The 25,942-nt window shown below is 63.6% G+C and overlaps 15 protein-coding genes across 15 annotated transcripts; 7 read left to right on the forward strand and 8 right to left on the reverse strand.

Annotated features, from left to right (window-relative positions):
• Nucleotides 1–26: 26 nt before the first annotated feature.
• HIS7 (dCMP deaminase) lies at nucleotides 27–1,735 on the forward strand (the record flags this gene model as incomplete). The annotated part of the gene is made up of 3 exons (XM_060266632.1): nucleotides 27–57; nucleotides 80–1,709; nucleotides 1,732–1,735. The coding sequence occupies 3 exons, from the start codon at nucleotides 27–29 to the stop codon at nucleotides 1,733–1,735; spliced, it is 1,665 nt and encodes a 554-aa protein (XP_060122615.1).
• A 46-nt stretch (nucleotides 1,736–1,781) lies between these two features.
• Nucleotides 1,782–2,918, reverse strand: MJAP1_002700 (uncharacterized protein; the record flags this gene model as incomplete). The annotated part of the gene is made up of 1 exon (XM_060266633.1): nucleotides 1,782–2,918. The coding sequence occupies one exon, from the start codon at nucleotides 2,916–2,918 to the stop codon at nucleotides 1,782–1,784; it is 1,137 nt and encodes a 378-aa protein (XP_060122616.1).
• A 362-nt stretch (nucleotides 2,919–3,280) lies between these two features.
• Nucleotides 3,281–5,536, forward strand: MSS4 (1-phosphatidylinositol-4-phosphate 5-kinase; the record flags this gene model as incomplete). Its single annotated transcript, XM_060266634.1, has 1 exon — nucleotides 3,281–5,536. One exon carries the CDS (start codon nucleotides 3,281–3,283, stop codon nucleotides 5,534–5,536), a length of 2,256 nt encoding a protein of 751 aa, XP_060122617.1.
• Nucleotides 5,537–5,543: 7 nt separating this feature from the next.
• PRI2 (4-nitrophenylphosphatase) lies at nucleotides 5,544–7,052 on the reverse strand (the record flags this gene model as incomplete). The annotated part of the gene is made up of 1 exon (XM_060266635.1): nucleotides 5,544–7,052. The coding sequence occupies one exon, from the start codon at nucleotides 7,050–7,052 to the stop codon at nucleotides 5,544–5,546; it is 1,509 nt and encodes a 502-aa protein (XP_060122618.1).
• Nucleotides 7,053–7,108: 56 nt separating this feature from the next.
• UTP6 (U3 snoRNP protein) lies at nucleotides 7,109–10,096 on the reverse strand (the record flags this gene model as incomplete). Its single annotated transcript, XM_060266636.1, has 1 exon — nucleotides 7,109–10,096. One exon carries the CDS (start codon nucleotides 10,094–10,096, stop codon nucleotides 7,109–7,111), a length of 2,988 nt encoding a protein of 995 aa, XP_060122619.1.
• Nucleotides 10,097–10,131: 35 nt separating this feature from the next.
• Nucleotides 10,132–11,129, reverse strand: ATP10 (Mitochondrial ATPase complex subunit atp10; the record flags this gene model as incomplete). Its single annotated transcript, XM_060266637.1, has 2 exons — nucleotides 10,132–10,635; nucleotides 10,659–11,129. The coding sequence occupies 2 exons, from the start codon at nucleotides 11,127–11,129 to the stop codon at nucleotides 10,132–10,134; spliced, it is 975 nt and encodes a 324-aa protein (XP_060122620.1).
• A 313-nt stretch (nucleotides 11,130–11,442) lies between these two features.
• Nucleotides 11,443–12,225, forward strand: SEC4 (GTP-binding protein; the record flags this gene model as incomplete). Its single annotated transcript, XM_060266638.1, has 5 exons — nucleotides 11,443–11,497; nucleotides 11,533–11,663; nucleotides 11,701–11,809; nucleotides 11,838–11,932; nucleotides 11,971–12,225. 5 exons carry the CDS (start codon nucleotides 11,443–11,445, stop codon nucleotides 12,223–12,225), a joined length of 645 nt encoding a protein of 214 aa, XP_060122621.1.
• Nucleotides 12,226–12,759: 534 nt separating this feature from the next.
• Nucleotides 12,760–13,452, forward strand: MJAP1_002706 (uncharacterized protein; the record flags this gene model as incomplete). The annotated part of the gene is made up of 3 exons (XM_060266639.1): nucleotides 12,760–13,063; nucleotides 13,098–13,240; nucleotides 13,276–13,452. 3 exons carry the CDS (start codon nucleotides 12,760–12,762, stop codon nucleotides 13,450–13,452), a joined length of 624 nt encoding a protein of 207 aa, XP_060122622.1.
• Nucleotides 13,453–13,727: 275 nt separating this feature from the next.
• On the forward strand, nucleotides 13,728–16,865 carry VPS11 (Vacuolar protein sorting-associated protein 11; the record flags this gene model as incomplete). The annotated part of the gene is made up of 1 exon (XM_060266640.1): nucleotides 13,728–16,865. One exon carries the CDS (start codon nucleotides 13,728–13,730, stop codon nucleotides 16,863–16,865), a length of 3,138 nt encoding a protein of 1,045 aa, XP_060122623.1.
• Nucleotides 16,866–16,903: 38 nt separating this feature from the next.
• MJAP1_002708 (long-chain-fatty-acid--CoA ligase) lies at nucleotides 16,904–19,062 on the reverse strand (the record flags this gene model as incomplete). Its single annotated transcript, XM_060266641.1, has 2 exons — nucleotides 16,904–17,916; nucleotides 17,946–19,062. 2 exons carry the CDS (start codon nucleotides 19,060–19,062, stop codon nucleotides 16,904–16,906), a joined length of 2,130 nt encoding a protein of 709 aa, XP_060122624.1.
• Nucleotides 19,063–19,708: 646 nt separating this feature from the next.
• Nucleotides 19,709–19,873, reverse strand: ATP18 (atp18 subunit J of the mitochondrial F1F0 ATP synthase; the record flags this gene model as incomplete). Its single annotated transcript, XM_060266642.1, has 1 exon — nucleotides 19,709–19,873. The coding sequence occupies one exon, from the start codon at nucleotides 19,871–19,873 to the stop codon at nucleotides 19,709–19,711; it is 165 nt and encodes a 54-aa protein (XP_060122625.1).
• A 93-nt stretch (nucleotides 19,874–19,966) lies between these two features.
• Nucleotides 19,967–21,616, reverse strand: ERG1 (squalene monooxygenase; the record flags this gene model as incomplete). Its single annotated transcript, XM_060266643.1, has 1 exon — nucleotides 19,967–21,616. The coding sequence occupies one exon, from the start codon at nucleotides 21,614–21,616 to the stop codon at nucleotides 19,967–19,969; it is 1,650 nt and encodes a 549-aa protein (XP_060122626.1).
• A 75-nt stretch (nucleotides 21,617–21,691) lies between these two features.
• On the forward strand, nucleotides 21,692–22,493 carry MJAP1_002711 (uncharacterized protein; the record flags this gene model as incomplete). Its single annotated transcript, XM_060266644.1, has 2 exons — nucleotides 21,692–21,779; nucleotides 21,802–22,493. The coding sequence occupies 2 exons, from the start codon at nucleotides 21,692–21,694 to the stop codon at nucleotides 22,491–22,493; spliced, it is 780 nt and encodes a 259-aa protein (XP_060122627.1).
• Nucleotides 22,494–22,496: 3 nt separating this feature from the next.
• PPM1 ([phosphatase 2A protein]-leucine-carboxy methyltransferase) lies at nucleotides 22,497–23,627 on the reverse strand (the record flags this gene model as incomplete). The annotated part of the gene is made up of 1 exon (XM_060266645.1): nucleotides 22,497–23,627. One exon carries the CDS (start codon nucleotides 23,625–23,627, stop codon nucleotides 22,497–22,499), a length of 1,131 nt encoding a protein of 376 aa, XP_060122628.1.
• Nucleotides 23,628–25,155: 1,528 nt separating this feature from the next.
• MJAP1_002713 (uncharacterized protein) lies at nucleotides 25,156–25,861 on the forward strand (the record flags this gene model as incomplete). The annotated part of the gene is given in 2 exon segments (XM_060266646.1): nucleotides 25,156–25,793; nucleotides 25,807–25,861. 2 exon segments carry the CDS (start codon nucleotides 25,156–25,158, stop codon nucleotides 25,859–25,861), a joined length of 693 nt encoding a protein of 230 aa, XP_060122629.1.
• Nucleotides 25,862–25,942: the final 81 nt, after the last annotated feature.

The raw sequence follows: 25,942 nt of genomic DNA on the forward strand, positions 1-25,942 counted from the left end.
TGCGCAAATTGTCTTCCTGACTCGACATGTTGTATCTGCTGGACAATGGTGCAGGGAGTACGTCGCGCGTCTCACCCAGATATCCAGAGTTTGGCCAACAGCTTGACGAGGCTCGGCCACGAATTTGAGTGGGTGCGTGACCCGTCGGACATGGCCAAGGCAGACAAGCTGCTTTTCCCGGGCGTCGGCGCGTTTGGCACCGCGATGGAGGCGCTGTCAAAGAAAGGCTACCTGGAGCCGCTGCGCGCCTACATTAAGAGCGGCAAGCCGTACATGGGCATCTGCGTGGGTATGCAAGCCCTCTTTGAAGGCTCTGACGAGAGCCCGGCGGTGCCGGGCCTCGGTGCGCTTCCTGGGCGTGTCGGCCGTTTTTCGGCGACGGACGCGAGCGGCAAGGTGCGCAAGGCTGTGCCACACATCGGCTGGAGCAAGGCGACGGTCCCTGCGTACGACGGCGACGTCCAAGGCCTCGGTGAGGCGTACGGCCTCGACGGCGACGAGTACTACTACTTTGTGCATTCCTACCGCGTCGCCTTCACCCCGGAGCTCGCGAATGTCACGCTGACCACGACGCAGTACGGCGACGAGACGTACGTGTCCTCGGTGCAATACAACAATATCTTTGCCACGCAGTTCCACCCCGAAAAGAGCGGCGCAGCCGGCCTGCGGGTGCTCGCCGCATGGCTCGCGCGCAACAACGAGCCGCTGTCGGTGCCGCGCACGCTGAGCGCGCCTGCAAGCGCGCCGTACACGATGCCGACGCGCCGCATTGTCGCGTGCCTCGACGTGCGCTCGAACGACCAGGGGGATTTGGTGGTCACCAAAGGCGAGAGCTACGATGTGCGCGAGCGTACCGGCGCGTCGGACGTGCGGAATATGGGCAAGCCCGTCGAGCTCGCGCAGCGGTACTATGACGAAGGCGCGGACGAGGTCACGTTCCTGAACATCACCTCCTTCCGCAACTGGGCTCTGACCGACCAGCCGATGCTCACGCTGCTCCAGCGTGCCGCCGAGACGATCTTTGTGCCGCTGACGATCGGCGGCGGAATCCGCGACTACACGGACCCTGACGGGAGCGTGCACCCCGCGCTGGACGTTGCGCACGCCTACTTCCGCGCGGGTGCGGACAAGGTGAGCATTGGCAGCGAGGCGGTGTTTGCCGTGGAGCGCCTCATGGAGCGCAGCACGGCGCTCGGCGGCTCGGCGGACCCCGGCCAAGCACCCGACGCGGCGCTCAAGCAAGACACGGGTATTGAGCAGATTTCGCACATGTACGGCTCGCAGGCGGTGGTGGTGTCCATCGACCCGAGGCGTGTCTACGTGGATGGCGGCGCGGTGCCGCCCGCGCACGTTGCGTCGCTCGTGAGCGGTCCCGACGAGCGCGAGGGACACAGCGGCACGGCGCAGTGGTGGTATGCGTGCACGGTCAAAGGCGGCCGCGAGACGCGCGATGTCGATGTCGTGCAGCTCGCACGCGGCGTCGAGCGCCTCGGTGCAGGTGAGCTGTTGATCAACAGCATCGACCGCGACGGAAGCAATGCGGGCTTCGATACGCAGCTGGTCGATCTCGTGCGCGCCTCGGTTGCGATCTCGGTGATTGCGAGCAGCGGCGCGGGCAAGCCGAGCCACTTTTCCGAGGTTTTCTCGCCGCGTGAAGCGGCGGGCGGCGCGGTGATTGAGGCGGCGCTGGCCGCGGGTATCTTCCACCGGCGCGAAGTGTCGATTGAGGAGGTGAAGCAGGCCCTTGCGCAAGAGGGCGTAGAGGTGCGCATGTCCCGTAGCTAGCCGAGTCCGAGCGATTTGACGCCTTCGTCGACTTCTTTTCCGCCGACCTGCTCGTCGAGCCACGCGTTCAGCGGGACGCCTTCCCACGGCGAGCGCTGGCCGAGCCGCAGGCCGATCGCTCCGCTCCCGTAGCCCGGCCCCGAGCCCGAGTGCGACGGGGAGCGGCTGTGGGTCTTGGCGAGCCACGCATTGCTCGGCGACGTGGGCCGCGAAATCGGCAGCGCGGGCGTGTCGAGCGGTGCACCAGTCAGGCCGGATGCGCCCGGCGTCGCGGCGCGCCGCCGCGGCTCGCCGAGCGCAAGCGGCGACGAGCTCGGCGAAACAAAGGCGCCTTGGCTCATCAGGAGCGACATGCGGCGGGGCGACGTGCTGCGTGGCGACGTGCTGAGCGGCCCCGGCGTGCGCGGCGCGGCTTTACGCCCCGCGAGGAGCACCGGGCCCCGGCGGCGCGCGGCGCCCCACCCCGGCGACTCGATGCTCTCGTGCTTGCGCTTCGCGCCGAGCTGGGGACTGTCGGCCGCGCCAGGCACCGGCATCGGCGTCGCGTGCATCGACATGCCGGCCGCGCCCAGCAGCAGGTCCTCGTGCACGTCCATCGGCGAGCTGCGTGGGTCCTCGTCGATGCGCTCCGCCTCGTCGGACGAGTAGGCATCGGTCAGGTCGAGTGGCGTGGAAGGAAAGTCGTCGCACAAATCCTCGTCGAGTTCGCACCCCGCATCGCGCGGTGCGGCCGGCACCTCGTACACGCCGTGCCGCAGTGGCCCAAAGAGGCTCGCAACACGCGCCTCGTGCGGCGGGCGCTCCCATGCGTGCGGCGGCGGCGTGGCGTAGGGTGCGGTGCGTGTGCGCCGGTCAATATGGCGCTGCAGGCGCGCTTCTGACGCCACCTCAAAGTCGGCCGGAAAGTGCTCGCCGTGCAGCATCTCGGACACGCGCAGCTTGTTCTTATCTCGCGGAATGATGCGGCGTCGCGAGCCGGTGCGCCGTGTGTGACTGTTCTCACTATCGGAATGCACCGCGCTCAGCGGCAGCCGGAAATCGCGTGGCGAGCACGAAAACATGTTCCGGCTCCGCGCCGGACTCGTCGCCATCTCATTCGGCGAGGAGGGCGAGGAGTACGCCTCCTCGTGCATCACCTTCCCAACCTGCGCTCCGCGGCGTCCGGTGCAGAGGGCGCGTGACCTCCACTTGGAGGCTGTGGGCGTTCCGCCGGCCGAAGGGCTTCAGCTTGGCAACGATGCTCGCCGCGGTGTCTCCCCTGGCGCGCGGTGCTGTGCCGAGCTCCCAAGGTGCATCAGGGAGTGGCACAGCGCAAGGAGCAACACAGCAATATGACACAGACCCACTTAGTGTGATCCGGCGGGCGCTTGGCGCCGAGGAGCAGGTCATCCGTGTGAGCGACAGCAAAACGCGCGAAACATACGATGTGACGCTCTCCCGCACGGCGCCGTATGCCTCGCCATTTATCTCTAGGACAGATCAGGAAGAGAGCCCAATGACACGGCGCAAGCGCGGCTCGCGATGGCGCCGCACCGCCTCGATTCCGCTGGACGACGACGAGGCAGAAGGTCTCACGCCGCCGCTCCGTTCCTACCTCCCTTCGCTGTGGGGCTCGGAGCATAAGTCGGCGCCGGCCTCGCCACATACCCCGGACGAGGCACAGACCCCGGACGAGGCCGAGGACGCAGTCCAGCGGTCGCATTCCGAGCACCGCCGGCGCCGGAAGGACGACAAGCACCGCCCCCGAACGCGGCCGTGGGAGGCGAGCAACCGCTTCCAGCAGGCACTCTATGACGATACAGAGCAGCAGCACGAGGTGCCGCCCGTGCCGCCCGTGCCGGCATGGGCATCGGCACCGGCACCGTCGTCGTTGGCACCGCCGGCGCTTGCGCCCCCGGCGTCGGAAGAGCACGAGAGCAAGGAGCCGCATCCTGCCGTCGCCGCTCCCCCGATCCTCTCGCTGAATATCCCGTCGCTGGGGCGCGCGGAAAATGAGCCGGCAGTCGAAGAGCGCCGCGGCTCGGAAGCGCCGACGATGCAGAGCACGAATGCCTCGCTCGAGCTCAGCTCCGACGTCGCAGACGGAGGGCACGCCTCGCCGCTGGGCATCGACATGAATACAAGCCCCACGTCGGGTGCGCCACGCCAGGGCGAGCGCCGCGCGCGGCTGCAGCGTGCGCCGTCCAGCCACGTCCCGGAGCGTCGCCTGAGCGCCGCGACGAGCTACTCGAGCATGTCGTCGGCCGGCGCAGTCGAGGCGCCGACGTTTGACGAGGAGATGGCGCAGAATGCGGATAACCTACGCCGCTCGCGCCGCGCCAAGGAGCAGCAAGGCGCACGGCCGCCGCCGTCGCCGCGGTCGCCCCGCTCGCCCCGCTCGCCGCGGATGCAGCAGCAAGCGCACACCGAGGATACGTCCGAGGTGCCGCATGTGCTAGTCGGCAACCTCATCGGCGAGGAGCACGTCAACTACGTGCTCATGTACCACATGCTCACCGGGATCCGGATCGGCGTGTCGCGCTGCGAGTCGCGTCCGCGCACGCCGCTTACGCCGCAAGACTTTTCGGCCAAGTACAAGTTTACGTTTGACATTGTTGGTAACGAGCTGAGTCCTTCGTCGTTTTACGATTTCAAGTTCAAGGACTATGCGCCCGCCGTCTTTCGTGACCTGCGGCACCACTTCCATTTGGACACGGCCGACTACCTCTTGTCGCTCACCGCCAAGTATATCCTCTCCGAGCTGGGCTCGCCCGGGAAGAGTGGCTCGTTCTTTTACTTCTCGCGCGACTACCGCTTCATCATCAAGACGATTCGGCACGGCGAGCACAAGTTCTTGATGAAGATCCTGCCCGAGTACTACCGCCACGTCCGGGCGAATCCCCATACGCTCCTCTCTCAGTTCTACGGACTGCACCGCGTGAAGCTGCCGGGAGGGCGCAAGATCCACTTTGTGATCATGAACAACCTCTTTCCGCCCCACCGCGATATCCACGAGATGTACGACCTGAAGGGGAGTCTCGTGCACCGCGAGCAAAAGTCGGCGAACCCCCATGCGGTGCTCAAGGACATGAACTGGGTGCGCCGCGGCCGCAGCATCGAGCTGGGGCCGGAGAAGCGCAGTCTCTTTGTCCAGCAGCTGCGCAGCGACGTGAGCCTCTTGCAGAAGCTGTCGATCATGGACTACAGTCTGCTCATTGGTCTGCACGACCTCAAGATCGGCAACCACAACGAGCTGCAGCAGTCGCTGCAAGTGTTCCAGCCCGAGACGGAGACGCAAGAGTCGGCACAGTCGCCCACGCAGCCGACGCCGGCGCTGCGCCGGCCCAGCATCGTAGTGAGCCACGGAGAAGAGTCGGTGCTCCTGGCCTCGCCCGACGCCTCGGTCCAGTCGCCGATCAAGGAAAAGAACCACCAGGCACTGCGCAGCGCGCTGCGCAGCGCCGACCCGACGGTCCTCTCGGCGCAGACCGCGACCAAGTTGCCGAACCGCATGGCAGAGCGCCGGCACTATGTCTTTTACCAGGACGAGGGCGGATTCCGCTCCACCAACGAACAGAATGAGCCGACCAATACCATCTACTACTTCGGCATCATCGACCTCTTTACCCAATACGATGCGGTGAAGCGCGGCGAGCACCTGTGGAAGGGGCTCTTTCACAACCGCCACCTCATCTCTCCCGTGCCTCCCAAAGAGTACGGCGAACGGTTCATCAAGTTTCTGTTGCGGCGCCCGAATCAGGCGCCTTCATAGCTACTCACTAGGAACTCGCAACGTCCATCGGCTCGCCTTGCTGTGCCAGGCGCCAGCTCGCCTCCATGTAGCGGTTGGGGTGCGAGACGCTCTCGCCCTGCCCGAGGCCGTCGCCACGCTGCACGCCTTGCTGCGCGTGCGTAATCTCAAAGAGCCGCGTGCACGCAACGTGGTAGTGGCCCGCCTTGGCCGCCTGCACAATCTCGGTCTGCTCGTCGGGCGACACATTGTAGTGCGTCGCGAGCGCCGTCGAGAGATTTTGCGGCGAAAAGTGCCGAAAGGGGCAGCCGTGCGTGTCTTGGGGGCCGGGCGCGTCCTGCGTAATGATACGCGCACAGCTCTTTGCGGGATAGTTTAGCCGGCGGCCCTCAAGACCGTAGCCGTGGCGGATGTTGTAGCGGTGCTCCTTGTTGAACTTGTCGTCGGTCATCGTGCTAAACATGCGCCGCCAGAAAAGGAGCGCCTCTTCGACCGGCAGACCGAGCTCCTTGAGGAAGAGGTTGTATTGCAGACGCCCATAGTGGCGCAGGTGGTGCGTCGCAGTGAGCGTCTCGTGCAGATGCCGCATGCACATCGGCGCGTGCTTGCGGATGAGCGGCGCGACCATGTCGGCAGTAATGTGCACAGACGAGCCGTCGACACCGACGAGCGACGCATTGGTATAGTCGGTCGTCGCACCGACCATCGAGCCCATGCTCAGGTGTTCCAGCACAGGCATCAGGCGGTCGTCCTCGTCGAGGCGCGGCAGCGCACGCGATGTAACCTCGAGCTGGTTCTGCAGCCGCGCGTGGAACTCGGCAATGATCAGGCTGCTCTGCTCTTTGGTCGGAATCCACGCGGTGCCGCGGCTCACAAACACACGGCGGCGCTCGACCAGGTCCGGCACGCGGTGCCACGGCACCTGGAGGAAACTCTCGCTCTCAAACGTCGCGGCCAGGCGGGGGTGGCACGCAAGCAGCTGCTCACGGTGCCGGCGTTGCTCTTCGGGCGAGACGATGCGCCAGGCAAAGTCTTGCGCGCGGAGAAAGGATTCTTTTTCTGCGAGGTGCTCCGTCTCGAGCTTGTAGCGAAAGAGCGCCGTCTCGGCGTGCAGGAACCGCCGGCGCAGCTCCTCGGTGCGCGAAAAGGCCAGGCGCAGGACAAAGTGCGACACATGGTCCTTGATACGCTCGCGCTGCAGCTCTTTCGCTTTCGCCGCCGCCGTGGATACCGCGCCAGAGAGCGCCACCGCGTTGGAGCGCAGCACGAGAAACTCGCCCGAGCGGCGCTCGATCGCCGCCTTGATCTCGGGCCACGACTGGTTGCGCGCCGAGGCCGTCTCGATCTCGGCGAGGACGCGCAGGCGGTCGAGCGCCCACCCCTCAAACTCCTCGACGGTAATGTCCTGGACCGGGGGCACACTATACATATTCAGGCGAAAGGGGTACTGCGCAAGGCCGCTGCCGCGCGACGGATGGTGCGCAACTTGCGCGCCCTTGCCGCCGTCCTGCGCCAAAGGTCCAGCCGTACGGAACATGATGGCCAAAAGTACGCGTCGCGTCGCGTCGCGCGCGCCACGTGGTATGTGGAGGTCTATACGCTATCCACCAAAGCGTGCCACGCGGTTTCCAGCGCGTGGGCAGAGGCAGCCTCGGTGGCTTGCAGGCGGTGCAGCGCGCGCTGAAAGGTGGCGAGGGCCGCGGGCATGTCGTGCTTGGACTCGACAAGGAACGCGAGGTACTTGGCCCAGACCTCGTCCAGCGGAAGGCGGCCGCTGCCGCGCTCGGTCTGCGCAATGGCCCGCTCGTAGAGCTCCGTAGCGCGCTTCTGCAGGCCGGCGTACGCGTCGGGCGATAGCACCTCGAGGAGCACCGCCTCGCGGTTCGCGAGCTCGAGCCAGCACTCGACGCTCGCGGAGCTGTGCGAAAAGAGGTGGCGGAGCGCTTTGTCTTTGCTCGCACTGCGCACTTCCTCCGCCTCGCCTTGCGCGACACTCGCCTCGGGCGACGCGGCAAAAAGGAAAAAGCGCTGCACCACATCGTCGTGCAGCGCCTGGGCATACATACGCGCGGTGCCGACGAGCTGCGACGAGGCGAGCAGCGCACCGGTGCGGGCGACGGCGAGCTCGAGCGTGCTCCACGCCCACTTGCTTGCGCGGCGCGCGAGCTTGGGCGCGTCGGGCGCGACATGCGCCGCGTGCTGCGCCCACGCCATAAAGTCGAGCCACAGCGCAACGCGCGCCGAGTGGGGCGCGAGCAGCGCGGCGGACTCGGGCAGCGCAGCGTGCGTCGACTCGAGCCAGAGCACAAGCGAGCCCCACACGGGCGCCGAGGTATCTTGAGCGACATGCGTGGCGCTTGTGCACGCATCGAGCATGCTGAGCCACGCTGCACGTGCCGCACCGGCATCCTGGCCGTCCGAGGCCCAGGAAAAGGCAAACGGCGCAGCGGCGTCCGTGCCGGGGAGGCCACGCTCCGCGGCCTGGCGCCCAATGCGCTCGTACAGCGCCCAGGCACCAGGGTGCATCGCGTCGGTCTCGGCCAGGCGCTGTGCGTCGCGGTACAGCGAGGCGAGTGTTTCGTCGTCGTCCACCGCATCCAGGCGGCGGACGAGCTGCTCGACTGCGAGCCAGGCCAGGTCCAGGTGGGGGCCGTCGCGGAGAAGCGCGTCGAGCAGCTTGTCTTCGGCGCGGCCGAGGTACTTGAGCAGGTTCGCCTCGTCGATGCCGGCGCGCGTGGGGTTCGCGAGGAAGCGCAGCGTCGCGAGGAACGCAAGCGCAAGCGCCTCGTCGTCTGCGGATTGGTGCTTGCGGAAGAGCGTGACGAGCGTGCGGATCACCACAGGGAGGTCACCGCTCTCGGACAGCATCGCGAGGAACGGCGTCGCTTGCCAGCCCACCGAGCCGTCGTCCGACACGGCCTCGCTCACGACCGACTCGTCGTCGTCGTCGTCGTCGACCGCTTCTTGCGTGCGCACCACAAGCCGCTCCGAGACGACCTGCAGCAGGAAGAGCACGGGGCGGCATACGCTCCACGGATCAAGCGTACCCACGCCACCCTCGGCGACACGCAGGTCATGGGGGATCGCCGCGAGCGCATACAGCGCATCAAGGGGGGGCGAAAAGGTAGGGTGCACCTTGCTCGCGCCGTGCAGCAGCCCGTTCTGCTCGAGCTCCGTCTCGGCGAGCGACGCCGGGAGCGCCGCCCACTCCATGTCCTTGCGCACGCCGTGCGAGAACGGGTGCAGGAGTGGGTGCACACACTTTAGCACCGCGTCCGCCAGCTGTCCGGCCTCGGACCACGCCGAGGCGGTGGTGTCGAGCGCGGCGAGCACGCCGTCAATCAGCCGGTTGCGCAGCACATCGCCCGAGCCGAGCGTGTCCTTCGAGGTGCGCAGCGAGATCACCTCGCCACCCGCACGCACGACCACCGAGTCATAAAAGGGGAAGGAGGCGAGGAGCTGGAGGAGCGCCACATACAAATACAGTTGCACAGTCGTCGGCAGCGCCTTTTGTGCATTCGCAAGCAGGATGAGCGGGATGGAGCCGCTCATGATCTGCTTGTGCCCTTCGGGGATCTGGATACCCGCCGAAGGCGCGGTGCGCTCCGTCGCAAAGGTCTCTTGTTCGTCCAGCGTCGCCTCCGGGACGTCATCGTCGACCTCGGCTTCGGCCGCAGCCGCCTCCTCGTCCTCTTCCGCGTCTTCCGGGGCGACCGTGTGTGCAGCAGCGCGCGCCGAGGCAAAGGCTTCGCCTTGCAGGACAGGCGCCGCATCCGCGCCACTGTCCAGGCCCAGCACACGCCACCGGCGGCGCAGGCGCTCGACAAAGACGAGCTCCATGCGGAAGTACTCCACCCAGAGCCGAAGCACATCCTGCTCGTACTCGTTGAGCGACCAGCGCAGCGTGCCGGGGTCGCGCACGGCGCGGCCGCCGTTCTTGGCCTTGCGCACCTTGCTCGGCGCCTGCTCCACGGCCTCTTGTGCGAGCTTCGCATCGGTATCCACCAGCGGGTTCATGCGCAGACCCCGCTGCAGCAGCGCACGCGCCGCAGTTGTGTCGGCATTGCCGTTCAGCTCGTAGTCCGCCGCCGACAGCCACAGGGCGACGTGCGAAGGATGCAGCGACAGTGCGCGTGCGTACACGCGGCCGGCCACTACGCGCATCTTGCGGCTGCGTGCCCACGCCAGGTAGCGCTCCCACGCATCGACGTCGTAGCGGAACTTGCGCACCATGCGCTCAAAGATGCCGATGCACACCGCCGAGTACGACGCTGCCTGTTTTGCGAAAAAGTTGCGGGGCAGCAGGCGCGCCTTGTGCTCGGCATCCGGAAGCCGCGCCTGTTTGCTGGCCTCGCGCATACGCTCGCGCGCACGCAGCTGCACGAGGCTATTCAGGTCATCTTCGAATTCGAGGTACTGTACAAAGTCAGCCTTGTCCGCTTTGCGGCGGATCAGCCGGGCCTCGAAGCCTTGGCGCTGGCTAGTGATAGAGCGGAGCTCGTCCTTTGACAGGAGGCCCTGCTCATCAAGGAGCTTGAGCTGAGGGAGCGAGCGCTCCAGCGAGTACTGCACACGCTCCATGCGGAGGAGAGGTGCAGCGCAAAATTTCGCCACGACTATTGATCACGTGAGCTATGGCGGCGGCCGGCGAGGCGGTCGAGCAGCACCGCGGTGCAGGCAATGAGCGCGCGCGACTCGTCGGGCTCCGCAAAGGCGCTGCCGGCCCAGCGGATTTTGCCGTCGGGTCCGACCAGGTAGGTGTACCCGACGTGCTTGTTGTGCAGGCCCATTCCCTCGCGCACGCTGTCCATATTTTGAGCGCTCAGAAGATAGGTCGATTGCAGCTTGGGGGCGACCGTCGCACGCAGCGTCGAGATAAAGAGCTTGATGAGATATGCCTTCAGCGAGTTCTCCTGTAGGTTGATTTGGATGAGCTGGAAGTTGGGATCGTCACCAAAACGGTCAAGCGTGGCCTGGTAGAAGCTGCGGGTATGTTCCTCCGACACTTTGGACGTGAGCATCGCGACCACCGAGACTTTGCCAAAGATCATGTCAGACGTGTGCTTCTGCGAGCGATCCGCAAGGCAGGTGCCTTGGATATCGGGAAAGAAGAGCGATTTCTGGGTGAGCGAAGACGACATACATCGTGCCGGATCATGGTATTCGGACTCCGCCAGGTCTTGCCGCCGTGCGAGCGGATCTCGTGGAAGTCGTGGAAGTAGCCGCGCGTGGCTTCCTTGACAATCATGCGGCGCTTGGCAATGCGCGCGTCGCGGTCATACCATTCGGGATGGCGCTCGCTCCACGACACTTTTTCGGACGTGGGGCGACCCGGCACGCCAAGGGGACGAGAAAGGTAGGGCAGCGGCTGCTTGTCCATCGCTGCAGCGGCCTCGGACGTCGACGTGGTGAACGAGCGCTCGACAGGCTCGCCGGCGCCGGGCGAAGGTGCACCTTGCTGTTCCTCGTCCTTCTTGGGCTCCTTCGGCGGATCAGGGCGATCAGCAAGGAAGCGCCGCGCAACGTAGGCGTGGGTATCTGTGCGCAGGCGTGCAGTGTGCGTGGCACGCAGACCCGCGCGCCAGAGGGCGATGTGGTGCACCCCGATCCGCATGGCGTGGACGCGTGGGGGAAATTCTGAAAGGGACGAATTACGTGAAATAGGACGAATTGGCCCAGGCGCCGAGGAAGCACTCGCAGAAAATTGGGAGCTTGGCGCGCGCGAGAAAAAAGCGGACTAGGGAACGGACCGAGCCCAAGAACATGACACACATGCCCTAGAGCGACGCTCGCGCCCTACGGCCCCTCCCACGCAGCTGCGCGCCGCAACGTCATGCTAGCACATCACGTGCACGAAGTGGAGGAGCGGCAATGGCGTCGTGCCTCGGACCACATCTTGCTTTCCATCGAGCGAGTGTTCTACTACCATGCCTCAGCCTCACTACGATCTACTTGTAAAGCTTCTCCTTATCGGTGACTCGGGTATGTATACGGGTTATTCTATGCTAACGAGACAGGCGTCGGCAAGTCGTGCCTGCTCCTGCGGTTCTGCGACGATGCATGGACCCCTTCGTTCATCACGACCATCGGTATTGACTTCAAGATCCGCACGATCGAGGTCGATGGCAAGCGCATCAAGCTGCAGATCGTACGTTGTGCACCCACCAGCGATACTTACACTACAGTGGGATACCGCGGGCCAGGAGCGTTTCCGCACTATTACCACGGCATACTACCGCGGCGCGATGGGTATCCTCCTTGTGTTTGACGTGACGGACGAGAAGAGCTTCCAAAGTACGTCGCATGCCACGCTAACCGATAGACATCCGCAACTGGCACAAGGACGTCGAGCAGCACGCCAGCGAGGGCGTGCGCAAGATCCTCGTCGGCAACAAGAGCGACTGGGAAGAGAAGAGGGTACGTTGCTGCCCACTCCATGCGCAAGCTAACCCCAGGCGGTCTCGACCGAGCAGGCGCAAGACCTCGCCAACGAGCTCGGCCTCACCTACGTCGAGACGTCGGCCAAGTCGAACGCAAACGTGGACGATGCATTCTTCAAGCTTGCGCAACAGGTCAAGGACCACCTCGTTGACCAGGGCATCACCTCGAACGCACCCGGCACCTCCGGCGCACAGACGCTCAATGGCCAGTCCGGCTCGGGCAGCTTCGGCGTGGGCTCTGCCTCAGGCAAGCAGGGCGGCTGCTGCTAAGCCAAGGATATACGTGAATAGGCTCTCTATCATCCATGTACCTCATTTTCTACTATTCCCTCTACACGATCTCGTACGCGCATGGGCCGCGTGCACGATCGGTCGTACGATCGGCGCGAGGCAACCCACGTGGCCCCACGCGAGTCCCGGCCGAAAGCGCTTCTTGCATTGAGTGGAGCGGACTACTCGGCGGTTGACTCATGCATGCTGCGGCACACACCTGCAAGTCTTGCAGCCAATGATGCATTTCCATCATTTCCGGAATAGACACAACACGACAATCCAGACTCTGCATGCACGCAGTTTACCGCATAGGGCCGCGTAGGTGCTCATCTTATCGGCCGATTCCCTAGTGTTTTCCGCAATAGTCGATGTGCGTTCACCGGGTTGGAAAGACGCGCATGTTTGTTTGGCCAGGCGTGGCGGGCAGGCCATATCCGAGCTAAACCGAAGCCAGCGTGGGCCGCCCGTTAGAAAACCCATTAAGCACCAACCCGTTGTTTTCCTACCACACCAGCTTCCTCACCTTGCACAATGGTCAAGCTTAGCACTCCCGTTGCCCTTCTGGCCGTTGCCGTTGCCGGTGCATTCGCCCAGGCTCCTGCCTCGTCGGCTGCCTCGTCGGCCGCTGGCGCCGGCTCGTCGGCCGCCGCCCCTGCTCAGTCGTCCGAGGCTCCTCCCTCGTCGGCCTCGCCCTCGGCCTCGCCCAGCCAGGCTGCTGGTGGCGGCGGCGGCGGCTCCGGTGGCTCGTCGAGCGCCGTCTGCTCGGCTCTCTTTAACCCCTCGGTGAGCCAGGTGAACTGCCAGGAGAGCTCGACTGTTGTTCCCCCCTACAACCGTACGTATTCACGCGTTGGTCCCTCTAACCACAGTGTCGTCGCTTGTGAGCTTCTTCATCGGCAAGTACTCGGCTGGTCCCGAGGGTAAGATGGTCAGCGAGGTGGCTGAGGACATGGCCAACCAGGTCGTCCACTACTACCCGACCGTGACTGCCTCGAAGTCGGACATCCAATACGTACGTACCTCTACGAGGTTTTGTGCTGACCACAGTCGTTCCAGGAGGGTCTCCTTGCCAGCATCCGCAAGAGTGACGACAAGTTCGCCCCCGTTGAGTCGATGAAGCCCCCGAAGAACGGCGCTGCCTCGAAGTACGCTGTCTCGAAGTACGTCGTCCCTGCCTCGGTGGCTGCCATCGCCGCTGTTGCCGGTGGTGCCGTGCTGCTCTAAGCGCATCGTTACTTGTTGACTAGCCCGCAAGTCCTGCGGCTGGCTTTTTGATGTGACTAGACGCAGTATCTTTTCGCGTGACGACAAGACCACGATTGTGAGGGTGTTTCATCTTAATCAAGTTCGTTGTGGCGCGTAGTCCTTAGACTTCAATAATGCCACTGTGTCACTGCTGTGGTCTTGGTTACTAGATTTCAATCGTGTCGCATTCGACTCTGGCTGTTTTTGCCCCTCGGGCCATGCGCGTCTTGGCCTCCACCGGCGATCCGAGCGCGATGTCGACCAGTTCGCGGTCTTCGGCGGCGAAGCACGCGGACACGGTACTGCCATCGTGGCGCAACTTTAGCTTCTTTGACGCACGGCCGTCGCCCAGCTCGAGTGCAGAGCAGCGGCCCTTGCCGCCGTCTTTGCCGACGCAAGACATTGTCGATGTCGTCTACGTTGCCCCTGATGCCGAAGGGTGGTCGGGACCGCGCGGTGCACTTGTCATTGGCCTGCGCAGCGCCGAGATTCGCGTCGTGGATGCGCATACGTATGCAGAGATTGCCTCGTGGAAGGCACACGACGAGAGGCATGCGGCACTGCAAGCCGTCCAAGTCGCCCCGGGTGCGCATGCCGTGGTGTCGGTAGGAACGGATGCCACGCACAAGCATCCCCAGCTGCGTGTATGGCGCATGGAGGCGCACGATACCGAGACGCGCGCGGCACCTACACTGCTCGTCCAGACGCGCCTGCAGCACGGACCGCATCCGTCGCGTGTGAATGCATTGGCCGTGCAAGCCGAACTCGCCTTGGTCGCAGCCGGCTTTGAGGACGGCAAGGTCCTGCTCATACGCGATGTGGCTGCAATTGCGGCAGATGGCGGGCAGCTGCGTGTCAAGGTCGCTCGCGACGCTGCACAGATCGACGAGCCGGACGACCAAGCCGAGTCGCCCGACGGCGTGACGGCACTCACCTTTGTTCAGAGCGCCGAACACACCGTGCACCTGCTCATTGCAACTGTCTCCAAGGTGCTACGGTACACGGTCCTCGGTGCAGGCGCAGGAGGCGCGCCGGCCGTCGTCGACACGATTGGATGTGCGCCGGGATGTGCTGTCCCGTTCCTCGCGTGTGCCGGCGAAGCGCTCGACCATATTCCTCTCGAGAGCGGCCCTGGGGGCGTGGCTGCCGCTCAGGCCGCAGCGGCCGACCTGTCCTACAAACTTGTTCTCGCGCGTGACGAAGCCATCTACGTTGTCGGCACCGAAGGGCGCGAGGCGTCCATCGCGCTCGAAGGCCCCAAGATGCGTTTGCACCGCCTGCACGGCCAGCTGGTCGTGCTCTCTGCCCCCACCAAGCACGGGATGGGCATCGACCGGCCCGTGCACTTTGAGGGCGTTGCCTCGTCGCACTCAGCGTCGCCTGTGCAGCTCACGGTCTTTGACCTCGATACCAAGAGCGTGACGTACACCGCCATCTTTACTGCAGGCGTCGAATGGATATGGACGAGCAACAGCGACGTGCTTCCGTTTGGTACCGACCCTGCGGAATTTGTCGCGATCCTTACGAGCCAAGGCCAGCTCTTTCGGCTGGAAGAGCGCTCGCTTAAGGACAAGCTCGAGCAGCTCTTCCGTGCACACCTCTATCTGCTTGCGGTGCAGTTCATGCGGGCGCGTGCGACCCGTTTCCCGGGCGCGCGCCTCCCGATGCTTCCGCCCAGCGCGGTAATCATTCCGCCCCGCCCCCAGGACCGCCGCGTCGTCGCGCCGATCGACATGCTGATCGCCGACATTTTCCGGCGGTACGGCGATCACCTCTACGCGAAAGGCGACTTTGAGGGCGCCATGCTGCAGTTTATCAAGACGATCGGCGTCGTGTCGCCCAGCTACATTATCCGCAAATTCCTCGACGCACAGCGCCTGCAGTTCCTCACCAAATACCTGCAGACGCTGCATACGCGCGGCCTTGCGAATGCGGATCATACCACCCTGCTTCTCAACTGCTATACCAAGCTGCACGATACCGACGCGCTCGACCGCTTCATCCATGTGCCACACACGCGCTCCGCCGAGGGGGCCCAGGCGCCCGAACGCGATGCGCTGCCGTTTGACGTGCATGTCGCCATCTCGGTGTGCCGTCGCGGAGGATGCACGGCGCAAGCCGCCTACCTCGCCAAGACGTACGAGCACCACGACGAATACCTCGATATCCAGCTGCGGGACGAGCACAATGCGGCCGAGGCTATCCAGTATCTCGCCGCGCTGCCGCCTGCGCTGGCCGAGCTCTATGCGCAACAATACGCTCATATCCTCCTCGATGCTGCGCCGGATGAGACGACGGCGCTGCTGATCGACCTCTACACCCGCCCGATTACCCAGCAAGGCACGTCGCAAGTCCCGTCGCCCGCGCCTGTCTTTTCGCACTTTATCGGGCATGAGGCGATGCTGACGCGCTTCTGCGAGGCTCTGGCATCGCGGCGCTGGGGCAAAGAAGTGCTGGACCAGCCCAGCCGCCCTGAGCAGATTGCAGATACAGAGGCGCCGGAGCCCGACGAGGCGCTTGTCTTTGATACGCTTCTGGAGCTGTACCTGACCTCTGCGCGCGCGCCGAACAAGGCGCTATATCTCCTCTACCACCCCGGCCTCTTTCCCTACACAGTTGAGCACGCGCTGGTCCTCTGCACCACCGAGCAGTGCACGCCCGGTATCATCTACCTGTACGAGCGCCTAGAGATGGTGGACGCAGTGGTTCAGCACTGGATGGATGCCAGCAAAAATGGCGACGAGGACGCGTCGTCGGCGCTCGTCGCGACGCTCGATACGTTTGGGCATGCACACCCTCACCTGTACATTTCTGTGCTGCAGTTCCTTGCGTCCTCGTCAGAGATCCTGGCGCGGCACCGTACCGACTTTGCGCGGATGCTGCAATACATTGACGAGAATGGCCTGCTGAGCCCCCTCGAGGTCGTGCAGCTCGTGTCGGCATCGGGCGCGGTCGAGCTTGGCGTTGTATCTGACTATCTCTTGCGCCACGTCCGCGACGAGCGTGCCGAGATGGACGGTATCCACAAGCTCATTCGCTCGTACGAAACTGAGATTGCTACCAAAGAGACGGAGCTCGCGAAGCTCTCTACCGACGCGAACCCCGTCGTGTTCCAAAACAACGAGTGCGGCATGTGCCGCGGTGCGCTGGCGCTGCCGAGCGTGCACTTTATGTGCAAGCACAGCTTCCACCTGCGGTGTCTGCCCGAAGGCGAAGAGGCGCGCGAGTGCCCGATCTGCGCGCAAGCGCACGACACGCTCCGCGATCTGCAGCAAAGCAATGCGCTGCTGAGCGACTACGACCTTGTCCTGAGCGAGGTGCACGCGGCTGACGACGGTTTCGATGTCATTGCAGACCTCTTTTCCAAGCAGCTTCTGGGTGCGTCGCGATAGCATAGATACAAGAAAGTGCCTTTGCATGTTCTGGCTATTTAGAGCTTGGAGTCCTTGACGCTGTTCAGGTCGTAAGGCTGGCACTCGTAGAGCTCTTCGAGGTCCTTCTTGAGGACCTTGGCGGCCTCCTGGCGCTTAATCTTCAGCGTAGGGGTCATCAGGCCGTTCTCCGGCGAGAAGGGCTCCATGCGCAGCTTCAGGGCACGGATCTGCTCGAGCGAGCCGAGCTTCTGGCGCTTACCGAGCAAGATGAACTCACGCAGGAAAGCCTCGACGATCTTCTCGTCCTTGCAGGCCTCCTCGAGCGCCTGGGTGTCCGAGGGCGAGACGCTCTTCTTCGAGACGCGCGAGATGAACTGTGCAAACGGCTCGGGCTCGGGCACACAGATAGCGACCAGGTGGGGCTGGAAGGAGTCACCGTAGAGCCAGACCTGCTGAGCGAGCGGGAGCGAGGCAAAGATGCCCTCGACCTTCTCAATGGCAATGTACTCACCCTGCGCGAGCTTGACCAGGTTCTTGACACGGTCAATGATCTGCAGACGGTTGTACTGGTCGATCTGGCCGACGTCACCGGTGAGCAGCCAGTTGCCACGGCCGTCCTTGCCGGGCATGAGGGTCTCCTTGGTCTTGGCAGGGTCGCCCTCGTAGCCGCTGAACACGGTGGGGCCGCGGAAGAGGATCTCACCACGGGGGTGCGGCTTGTCGGTCGACAGGTAGCCGAGGTCGGGGCAGTCGCGCAGGCGGAGCTCCAGACCGGGGTTCGCCGGGCCGACACAGCCAAGGTTGCGGTCGTGGGGAGCCATGAACGTGGCGTAGGCGCAGTTCTCGGTCTGGCCGTACGCCTCACGGATGTCCGTGCACAGAGCAACGCGGAGCAGCTTCAGCACATCGGGGCGGCACGGGGCACTACCGGTGAAGCACACGCGGATGTTACCACCGAGCATTCCGCGGACCTTGCGGAACACGAGACGGTCCCAGAAAGCATGGGTAATCGTGCCCGTCTCCTCGTAGTTCTTGAGTTTGGCGTCGATGGCGCTGCGGAGAAGGAAGCCTGATGTCAGTCATTATTAAAGAACGTACCCTTGAGGCCACCAGCGTTCATCTGTGTCTCGATCTGACCCGCAATGCGGTTCAGCACACGAGGCACACTGGGAAACGCGGTGGGTTTGAGGAGCTGCAGGTCCTCGGGCAGACGATCGATGCTACCCGAGTAGTAGCCGATCGCGCCACCGGTGCGGAGAATGTACAGCTCCCAGCCATGCTCGAGAATGTGGGCAAGGGGCAGGTAGGAGATGGAGACCATCTTGGTGCCCGGAACGACGTAGCGGAGACCCTCGATACCCACAGCGGTATCGTCGCTGGTGATGCGCGAGGCCTTCGGAAGGCCGGTGGTGCCCGACGTGTAACAGAGCGACTCGAGGTTGTCGGGGCTCGACGGGGGAATGTGCGGGCGCTGGTTGGCGAGACCCTGCGCGACGACCTCGTCGTAGGAGAAGATGTGCACGTCGTGCATGGCAGCCCACTCGCGCGCGAGGTGCTCCTTCTGCACCTCACCCTGTGCGAGCTTCGCCGGGCCGGGGCGGTCGAGGAGAACGACGACCTTAAGCGAGGGCATCTTCTCGATGTTGCGCAGAACGATCGGGAGGTACGACGAGGTGGTGAAGAGCGCACGCGAGCAACTGTGGTGCAGGATGTAGCACGAAATCGCTGCGTCGTAGTTGTCGTAGAGACCGATCGAGCAGCGCGAGTAGGCGTTCAGCGCAAGGGCCACGGTGCAGGCCTCGGGGCGGTTGGGGCCCCAGAATGCGACAGAGAACTTGGTCATGCCGGGCTCGAGGATGTTTTCCTCGTTGGCACGGGGCTTGAGCAGACCCTGGTCGACCCAGCCGCTCATCGCCGAGCCAAGCGCAGTACGTTCGGTCTCGACCTCGGCGTAGGTGCGCCAGACAAACTGGTTCGCAAGATCGCCCTTCGCCTCGTCCCACGGGCGGTGACCCAGGCACTTGGCGTTGGGGTCCATCTGGTAACCCTTGATGAACGCATCGTAGGCGGACACAGCCGGAGGCGAATCGGGGAACGCAGCGTTCTTGTAGATCTCCGTGAAGCCCTCCTCCTTAGAGCCGGGCACGGTGACCATCTGCTTGTCGATATGAGCGGCCCACTGGGCCTCAATAGCCTCCTTGCTCATGGCCGACATGCTGTCTTACTAGTGCTAACGGCGGTAGGATAGGAAGAGTGTCCGTCCACACCTTTCTCAATGGGCCGGCCCTGGTTGGGGCGTTTTGTGGGGCCGCCCTTCGATTCGCTGCACTCCCCCGTGCTTCGCGTGCGGGGCTTCGCACGGTTCGGCCTGCATTAGCCGGGCCGGGCCACGTGCCACGGAGCGGCTCGGGTGCCAGCTGGCTTGGCCCGCTGGGTACAAGCGAGAAGGGCCGTGCTCGCGAGCGTCGTCGGACGACGCGTAGAACGTGCGGCGACCCACGCTATTTCGCAGGCGCCCTCTCGGGCACCATGCGATCCTGACAAGAAACCGGAGCTATAGAAAAGCGATACCCACCGAAAGACGTGGTGAAAAAGCGCACCGATCCTCACTTTTTGTGCCCATCATAAGCCAACACGCCGCGCGCACATGCGAAAATGCATGCACATACACGGCATCATCCGTAGAAATCCGTTGTGAGCTACGGACCGAAGCACATATCGGCGCACAGAAAAACCCTAGATGCGGCTCCAGGAAATTTAGTGCTGCTCCTTGGCGATTTGCTTAGCTGTACATTCAAACGCAACGACCACGACGCGATCCACGCAAGCGAGAGGTTAGCACATGCTCGTGCAGCTGCACACTACGCACCGTAGGGGTTCTTCGGGTCCTTGGCGTACTCCGGCGAGCGGACGCCCGAGTACTGGAGCTTGGCGACCACGAAGTAGACAATGGCCGACGAGGCAAAGAAGGGCCACAGGGGCTTCAGGATGGGGGTAGGGTACGCGCGGAAACCGAGGAAAGCCATAGTGGTGACCGTAGGGAAAGGCGCGGATCGATCGCCGCGGCGCCGCCGCTGAGAAAGTCACGTGGCCAGAGGGGTGAAGGGTATCGGGGTCGGCTAGCTATGGACGTAGAGCGCGCCGGCGGCGACGAGCAGCGCGGCGAGCGCAGTGAGCTTCCATAGAAGCGGATTCCTCGAGCCTGCGAGGTTAAGCTGTAGCTCCGTGATAAGGACCGGGAAAATAACGATGCATGCATAGTACAGCACGACCACCGCGCGCCAGACGAGGCCAGGGTAGGCGCTCCACGGCGGGGGGACGGCTTTGCGGTCGCGCCCTGCCTCCAATCTGCCCTGGAACAAGAGCTGGATGCTGTAGACGGCCACGGAAAAAAAGTGAAAGACGAGCAACCAGGGATCCGGCGCGAGGCCGCCCAGGAGGCTGATCGGGCAGCGCACACAGTCGCCGCCGCACTCAAAGTAGCGGAAGCACCCGAGACGCAGCACGGTCAGGTTGTCGTTCGGCGTTCCAAATAGGCTGTACAATGCCTGTGCGAGCACATTAATGACGCTCGCGAGCTTTTTGCGCTGCCAGTGCCACGTACGCAGCACCGGCATGATCGCGGACCAGTCGTGCAGGTCGCGTGCGGTCGTGGGAATGTCGAACGCGTACGGCGTGCCATCCAACGGCGACCAGGAGCCGGTACCGAGGATATGCGCAAGGTACGCCGCGTCCCACAGCGCGACCGTCATGCCGCCGCCCGTCAGCGGATGGCGCATGTTCATCGCGTCGCCGACGACGATCAGGCCCCGCTGGTGCGCACCCTGGCCTTGGACACTCGGCGGGAGGAAGTTGTTGGGCATGCTGCGCGGGCGCACGCCTTTTGCGAGCTCGGCCACGAGCGCGGGGCCGATCTTGCCCGGGAGCTGGGGCGCAATATCGTGCTCCAGGTAGCTGTGCAGCGCGCCCGACTGCAGCGAGGGGAGCGTCGGGCCCGGCACGTCGATCAGGATACGCGTCGCATCCGAGCCGATCTGGTACACCAGCACCGGGCCCACCGCCCGCGCGCCTTTCTTGGCCTTGGTCTTGTTCAGGATAACGTGGCCATGGCGTTTGGCCACGGCGACATCCGGCGGCAGCTCGAGGCCGACAAAGTTGGAGCGGACCTCGGGCTTGTATGACCCTCCGTACGTCTTGCGGAACTTGGAGAAGCAGCCGTCGGCAACGACCGTGACCTTGGCATGGTACGTCTGCGCCGCCTCGCCCCCGGTCTGCACGCCGATTACGCCGCCGTCGGGGCCGTGGAGTAGGTCCTGGACTGTAGCCTGGACGATGGTCACATTCGGCGCGCGACGTGCGAGCTCGCGCAAGGCCATAACAAAGCGGCCATAATGGAAGCTGCGGCCCTCGTAGTGAAACTCGGCGCCGAGCGGCTCGCTGCGTCCATAGTGCGAAGGCAGCTCTGGAACGGTGGGGTACTGGATTTTCACCGACTCGTCCGAGCCCATAAAAATGCAGTAACCTTCCACGGGAATCGCGTCAATGTCCTTCAGCGCACCGTCGAGCTCTAGGAGCTGCAGCGCACGCACGCCGCCGGGCTGGAGAAGCTCGCCCACAATACGGTCAGGCTCTGCCAAGTCGCGCTCCAGCAGCAAGACACGCCGGCCGGCACGGCCCAGCGACGCTGCTAGCGGCGCACCCGCAATACCCGCTCCCACAATTAGCACGTCGTACTCCGCACCGCTCCTCGCCTCGCTGGGACGCGCCATCAGGGAAACCGGCGCGCGGCCGAATCGCGTGTTCTTGAGCTCCACGTGGCTTCCAAAAAATTTGGTTCGGCCACCATGCGTCAGAAGCGTGCCAAGTCCTATCGCCGTTTGGTGCACCAGTATGTGATGCACTTTGGCTTTCGCGAGCCATTCCAGGTGCTGAGTACGTGTTTATGCTAATTCAGTCGACAATACCTTTGCCGAGTCGCTCGTGCGATACAAGGTCGAGGACCCGATGCGCCAGATCCAAAATGCGCTCCACGCGGCCAAGGTGAAGCCGATGATTACGCAGTGCTGCATGGTGGCGCTCTACAATGCCGAAAAAGAGGCCCAGCCTGAGGACAAAGGGCGGGCGAAGCAGACCGTCTCGCTCGCAAAGGAGTGGGAGCGCCGCAAGTGCAACCACAAGGACGCGCTCGAGCCGGGAACGTGCCTGGAAGAGGTGATCGGCCCTGCAAACAAGCACCGGTACGTGCTCGCAGCCGACGACCCGATTGTGCGCCGCATGCGCCGCCGCGTCGTCCCGGGCCTGCCCATCCTGCATTATACACAGAGCGTGCTGGTGCTCGAGCCGATGAGTTCGTTGACCGAGCGGCACATTGCGCACATGGAGTCGGACAAGTCGGCGATCTCGCCCGCCGAGCGCCGTCTTCTGGAAAAGGCGGGCGAAGAGGAGGAAGGCGAGCAGGAAGCGGCAGAAGAGGCGCCCAAGCCGGTCAAGCGCAAGCGGGCCAAGGAGCCGAATCCGCTCAGCAAGAAAAAGCCCAAGGCGCGCGAGCCGCAAGCTGCGCCTGCGCCGCCGCCGTCCTCTGAGCCCACCGCACAGCAAACATCACGGCGGCGCAAGAAGCGCGGGCGTGGTGCGGGGCACGACTAGGTTCTATAGGATTCGTTCGGCCCAGCTCATACAGTAATGTCCCAAGAGCATCTCGAGCTCTTCCACCTCGTCCAGTCCTTCCAAGCGTGACAAGCGGTGGCGCTCGGCCCCGTCGAGCGCCAACCACACGTGGCGTAGCGAGTAGGCGTCGCTGTGGATCGCGCCGTTTTCGTGCGCGGCTTGCAAGAGACGCTGGAATCGGTCCGCGTACGAGGCCGGCGTCGTGTACTTACGCGCGCCTGGCAGCTCTAAACGACGTGCAGAGAGGTTTTGGAGCATCATGCGTCCAAACCGGTCTGGCGGCGCGTCGGGCTCGGCATGATCGCCGCTGATGCACATGTCGTAACAAAGAATAGCGACGTGCGGAAAGTAGGAAAAAAGCCGCTCCAGAAATCGGTTCGCGGCACTCGGATCCATGTAGGCCAAGACACACTCCCAGAGCAGCAGTGTCGGCACGTTCGGATCGAGCTGCGCTAGGAGCCGGTCCATGCCGGCCGTGGGCGCCTCGCCGCCCAAAGTATGCAAATCTTCTGCGAGGAGAGCATAGGTCGCCGAATGAATCTCGGACTCATTCTCGCTCTCTTTTAGCGTGCCCAAAGGCGCGCGCAGCTCGTCGTGCTTGCGTATCGCGCTCGCCTTGTTCGCGGTGATCTGCGCATAGTCGACCTCGACGTAACGCTGGACACGCGCCGCTAGATTTTTCTGCGTGAGACTCGGTGTACGTACGTCTGACTCGCTCAGGCGCCAGAATCGCGTGTCGCTTCCCGCGCCGAGGCTCAGGATCTGCACGCCTGGGACTTGCTTTTCGTCGCTCGGGATTTGGAGCGATGCGCTCAGGAGAAACGCATGCACCCGCGCATCCACTTCGCCACTCCTCAGCGCCGTGCCGATATTGATGAGCAGCGGACGCCGGCTAGGCGCGTCCTGTCCCGCAACAAAGAGCGCAGCATAGGCATCCGGCGCTACATAGCCGGCTTGCACCGCAGAAATGCGCGAAAAAAGAGCATCCGTGTCTGTGGCACGCACAGCTGCCTCTCCAGACTGTTCTGGCCCTCCGACAGGCGCACTCTCCTTTCTCCGGTACGGCGTACCCAGCGAGAGCCGCGGCGCCTGGCCTGTGCGGCGCGAATCCATCGGGGGTTGTGGCGCGGTATGAGGTGGAGGCTATGACGTAACGCGGACAATCGCGGCCCCCACTTGGCACACCGGCGAAATGACACAGGCTAAATTAGAAAAGTGTTTTTTAATTACTCAATTATGCGGCGCCATGCAGCCAGGCGTTCTTGCGCGGGCATCTCGTGATTTCCACTCGGCTTCCTCTTGACTGTCTTGTATAGGAAGCAGGGGAGAACGGGGTACCCTACGGTATGCCCATACAGACTCCCCCAACGCTTCACCGCTTCGCAGAAGGAGCGGTGAAGTCGCTGCATAACCTACCACAACCCAATTCCAGGAAGCGCGCGCGGGCGGAGGAGGATGCGGCGTCGCAGGCCTGGCCAGCGATCAGTAGTATCATGAGCAGGGTCCCGAAGGAGAGGAAGAGGGAATGCACCGACTACTTTCCTGCAAGGACCCGGCCATGACTCAATCCCTTTCGCGCGGAAACATCGAGGTCGCGCCGATGTTAAGCTCGCCGCCGAGGGTGCCGATGCCGTTGAGCAGCCTTGCTGGTAACCCCAAGCCGACCACGGCATCGCTTGCACTCCCTCCGCACATGACGATGTCTATGCAGACGTCGCCTACACCCGATTCGACGGTGCAAATGTCTGATGTCGCTTTCCCAACGTATCGCTACGATTTTCCCGGCACGCGCCTCGCTACGGACCGCTTTATTGAATCCCAACATGCGGCCGATACGTTGTCGTCGATCTGCTTTTTCTCTTTTTCGCGCTTGCGTCTGACGGCAGCGCGCGCGTCGGCGTACTCGCCCACGGATGCTCCCACCCCTACTGTCTCGTGCAAGGAGTTGGATGCGATGTGGGCTATGGATGAAGATACCCTGCAAGAGCGAACGCTTACTGCGTGTTTACGCGCTGTAGAATCCGCTGGGCAACTCCCTTGGCTGCAACCATACTACTAGCCATCTCCAATGACACTGTGCGGGGAGGGTGCTCGGACCACCTTGCCAAGTTTGCACTAGTATACCATTTCTATGTAGAAAATTTTGGTAGGCGTGCGTCTGGTTTATGCTCGATGCGTTTCTTGCCGCAGCACGTCTCGTTCCACACCGGTTCCAGCTCAGCGCATGGTTACGCGAAGTCGCTCAGCCGGCTGCAAAATGATTTTACCTTGCTGGTGAAATGACGTCATCGTTTAATGATAGGCTGTCGTCTAGATAATTGATTGTCACGTGAAATTAGCGCCAGCGCTGGTCTGTCTCAATGCCTCCGCCGACTGGAGAGCCGCAGCGGAATGAGCTGCTGGAACGTGCGAAGGGCTTTGTGGGGGGGACCGTGTCCGGCCTGACAAAACTCGCGGTCGGGCATCCGTTTGTAGGTAGCGATGCATAGTGTAGGAGCTAACGCAGGATACAGTAAAGGTCCGCCTGCAATGCTCCCCGCCGGGCACATACAATGGCATGCTGGAGTGCGTGCGGTCCATTGTCCGAACAGAGGGTATTCTTGGCGTGTACAAAGGATGTTTTCCGCCCGCAGTTGGATGGATGTTTACTGACTCGATCCTGCTCGGCTCGCTGCACACCTACCGCACGTATATCGCCCGGTACATCCTGAAAAAGGAGCCGGGCACCGGCGCGCCAGGTCTTCCGCTGGGCTACCAGACGCTCGCAGGCGTCGGCGCGGGGTGGACCAACTCGCTGGCGACGACCCCGGTCGAGCTCCTCAAGACCAAGCTCCAGATGCAGAAGCAGCGCATCCAGCTGCGCCACGCCAGCACGGCCAAGGTCGCCGAGGTCGAGTTCAAGAGCTCGTACGACTGCATGCGCCAGATTATCAAGCACTCGGGCGTGCGTGGCCTGTGGCATGCGCTGCCTGCTACGCTGTGGTTCCGCACGAGCTTTGGCGCAATGTTTGGCTCGTACCAATACTTCCAGGAGAAGCTCTCTGCGCTGGCCGAGCCGCTGCGTAGCAACGCGGCAGTTTGGTACGCATGGGCGCTGTCGTCGGCGAGTGTCACCTTCTTCTCCGGCGGCCTCGCGGCAGAGGTGTTTTGGTTCACGGCCTATCCGGCTGATGTGGTCAAGAACCGCATGATGGCCGACTCACTATACAACCCCAAGTACCCCAGCGGCGTACGGGGTATGGTGCAAGCCGCGCTCGAGCTGTGGACGCCGCCGGACCAGTCGGCCCGCGAGCGCGGACTGCTGGGACTGCCGTGGCGCCTCCGTCGCATATATACCGGTTATTTGACCTGCGCACTGCGCGCCTTTCCGACGAATGCGGGCGCGCTTCTCGCATTTGAGACGGCCATGTACTTTATGCAAGCTTCGC

Source organism: Malassezia japonica, chromosome 4 (assembly GCF_029542785.1).
Source record: "Malassezia japonica chromosome 4, complete sequence".
Lineage (NCBI taxonomy): Eukaryota > Fungi > Basidiomycota > Malasseziomycetes > Malasseziales > Malasseziaceae > Malassezia > Malassezia japonica.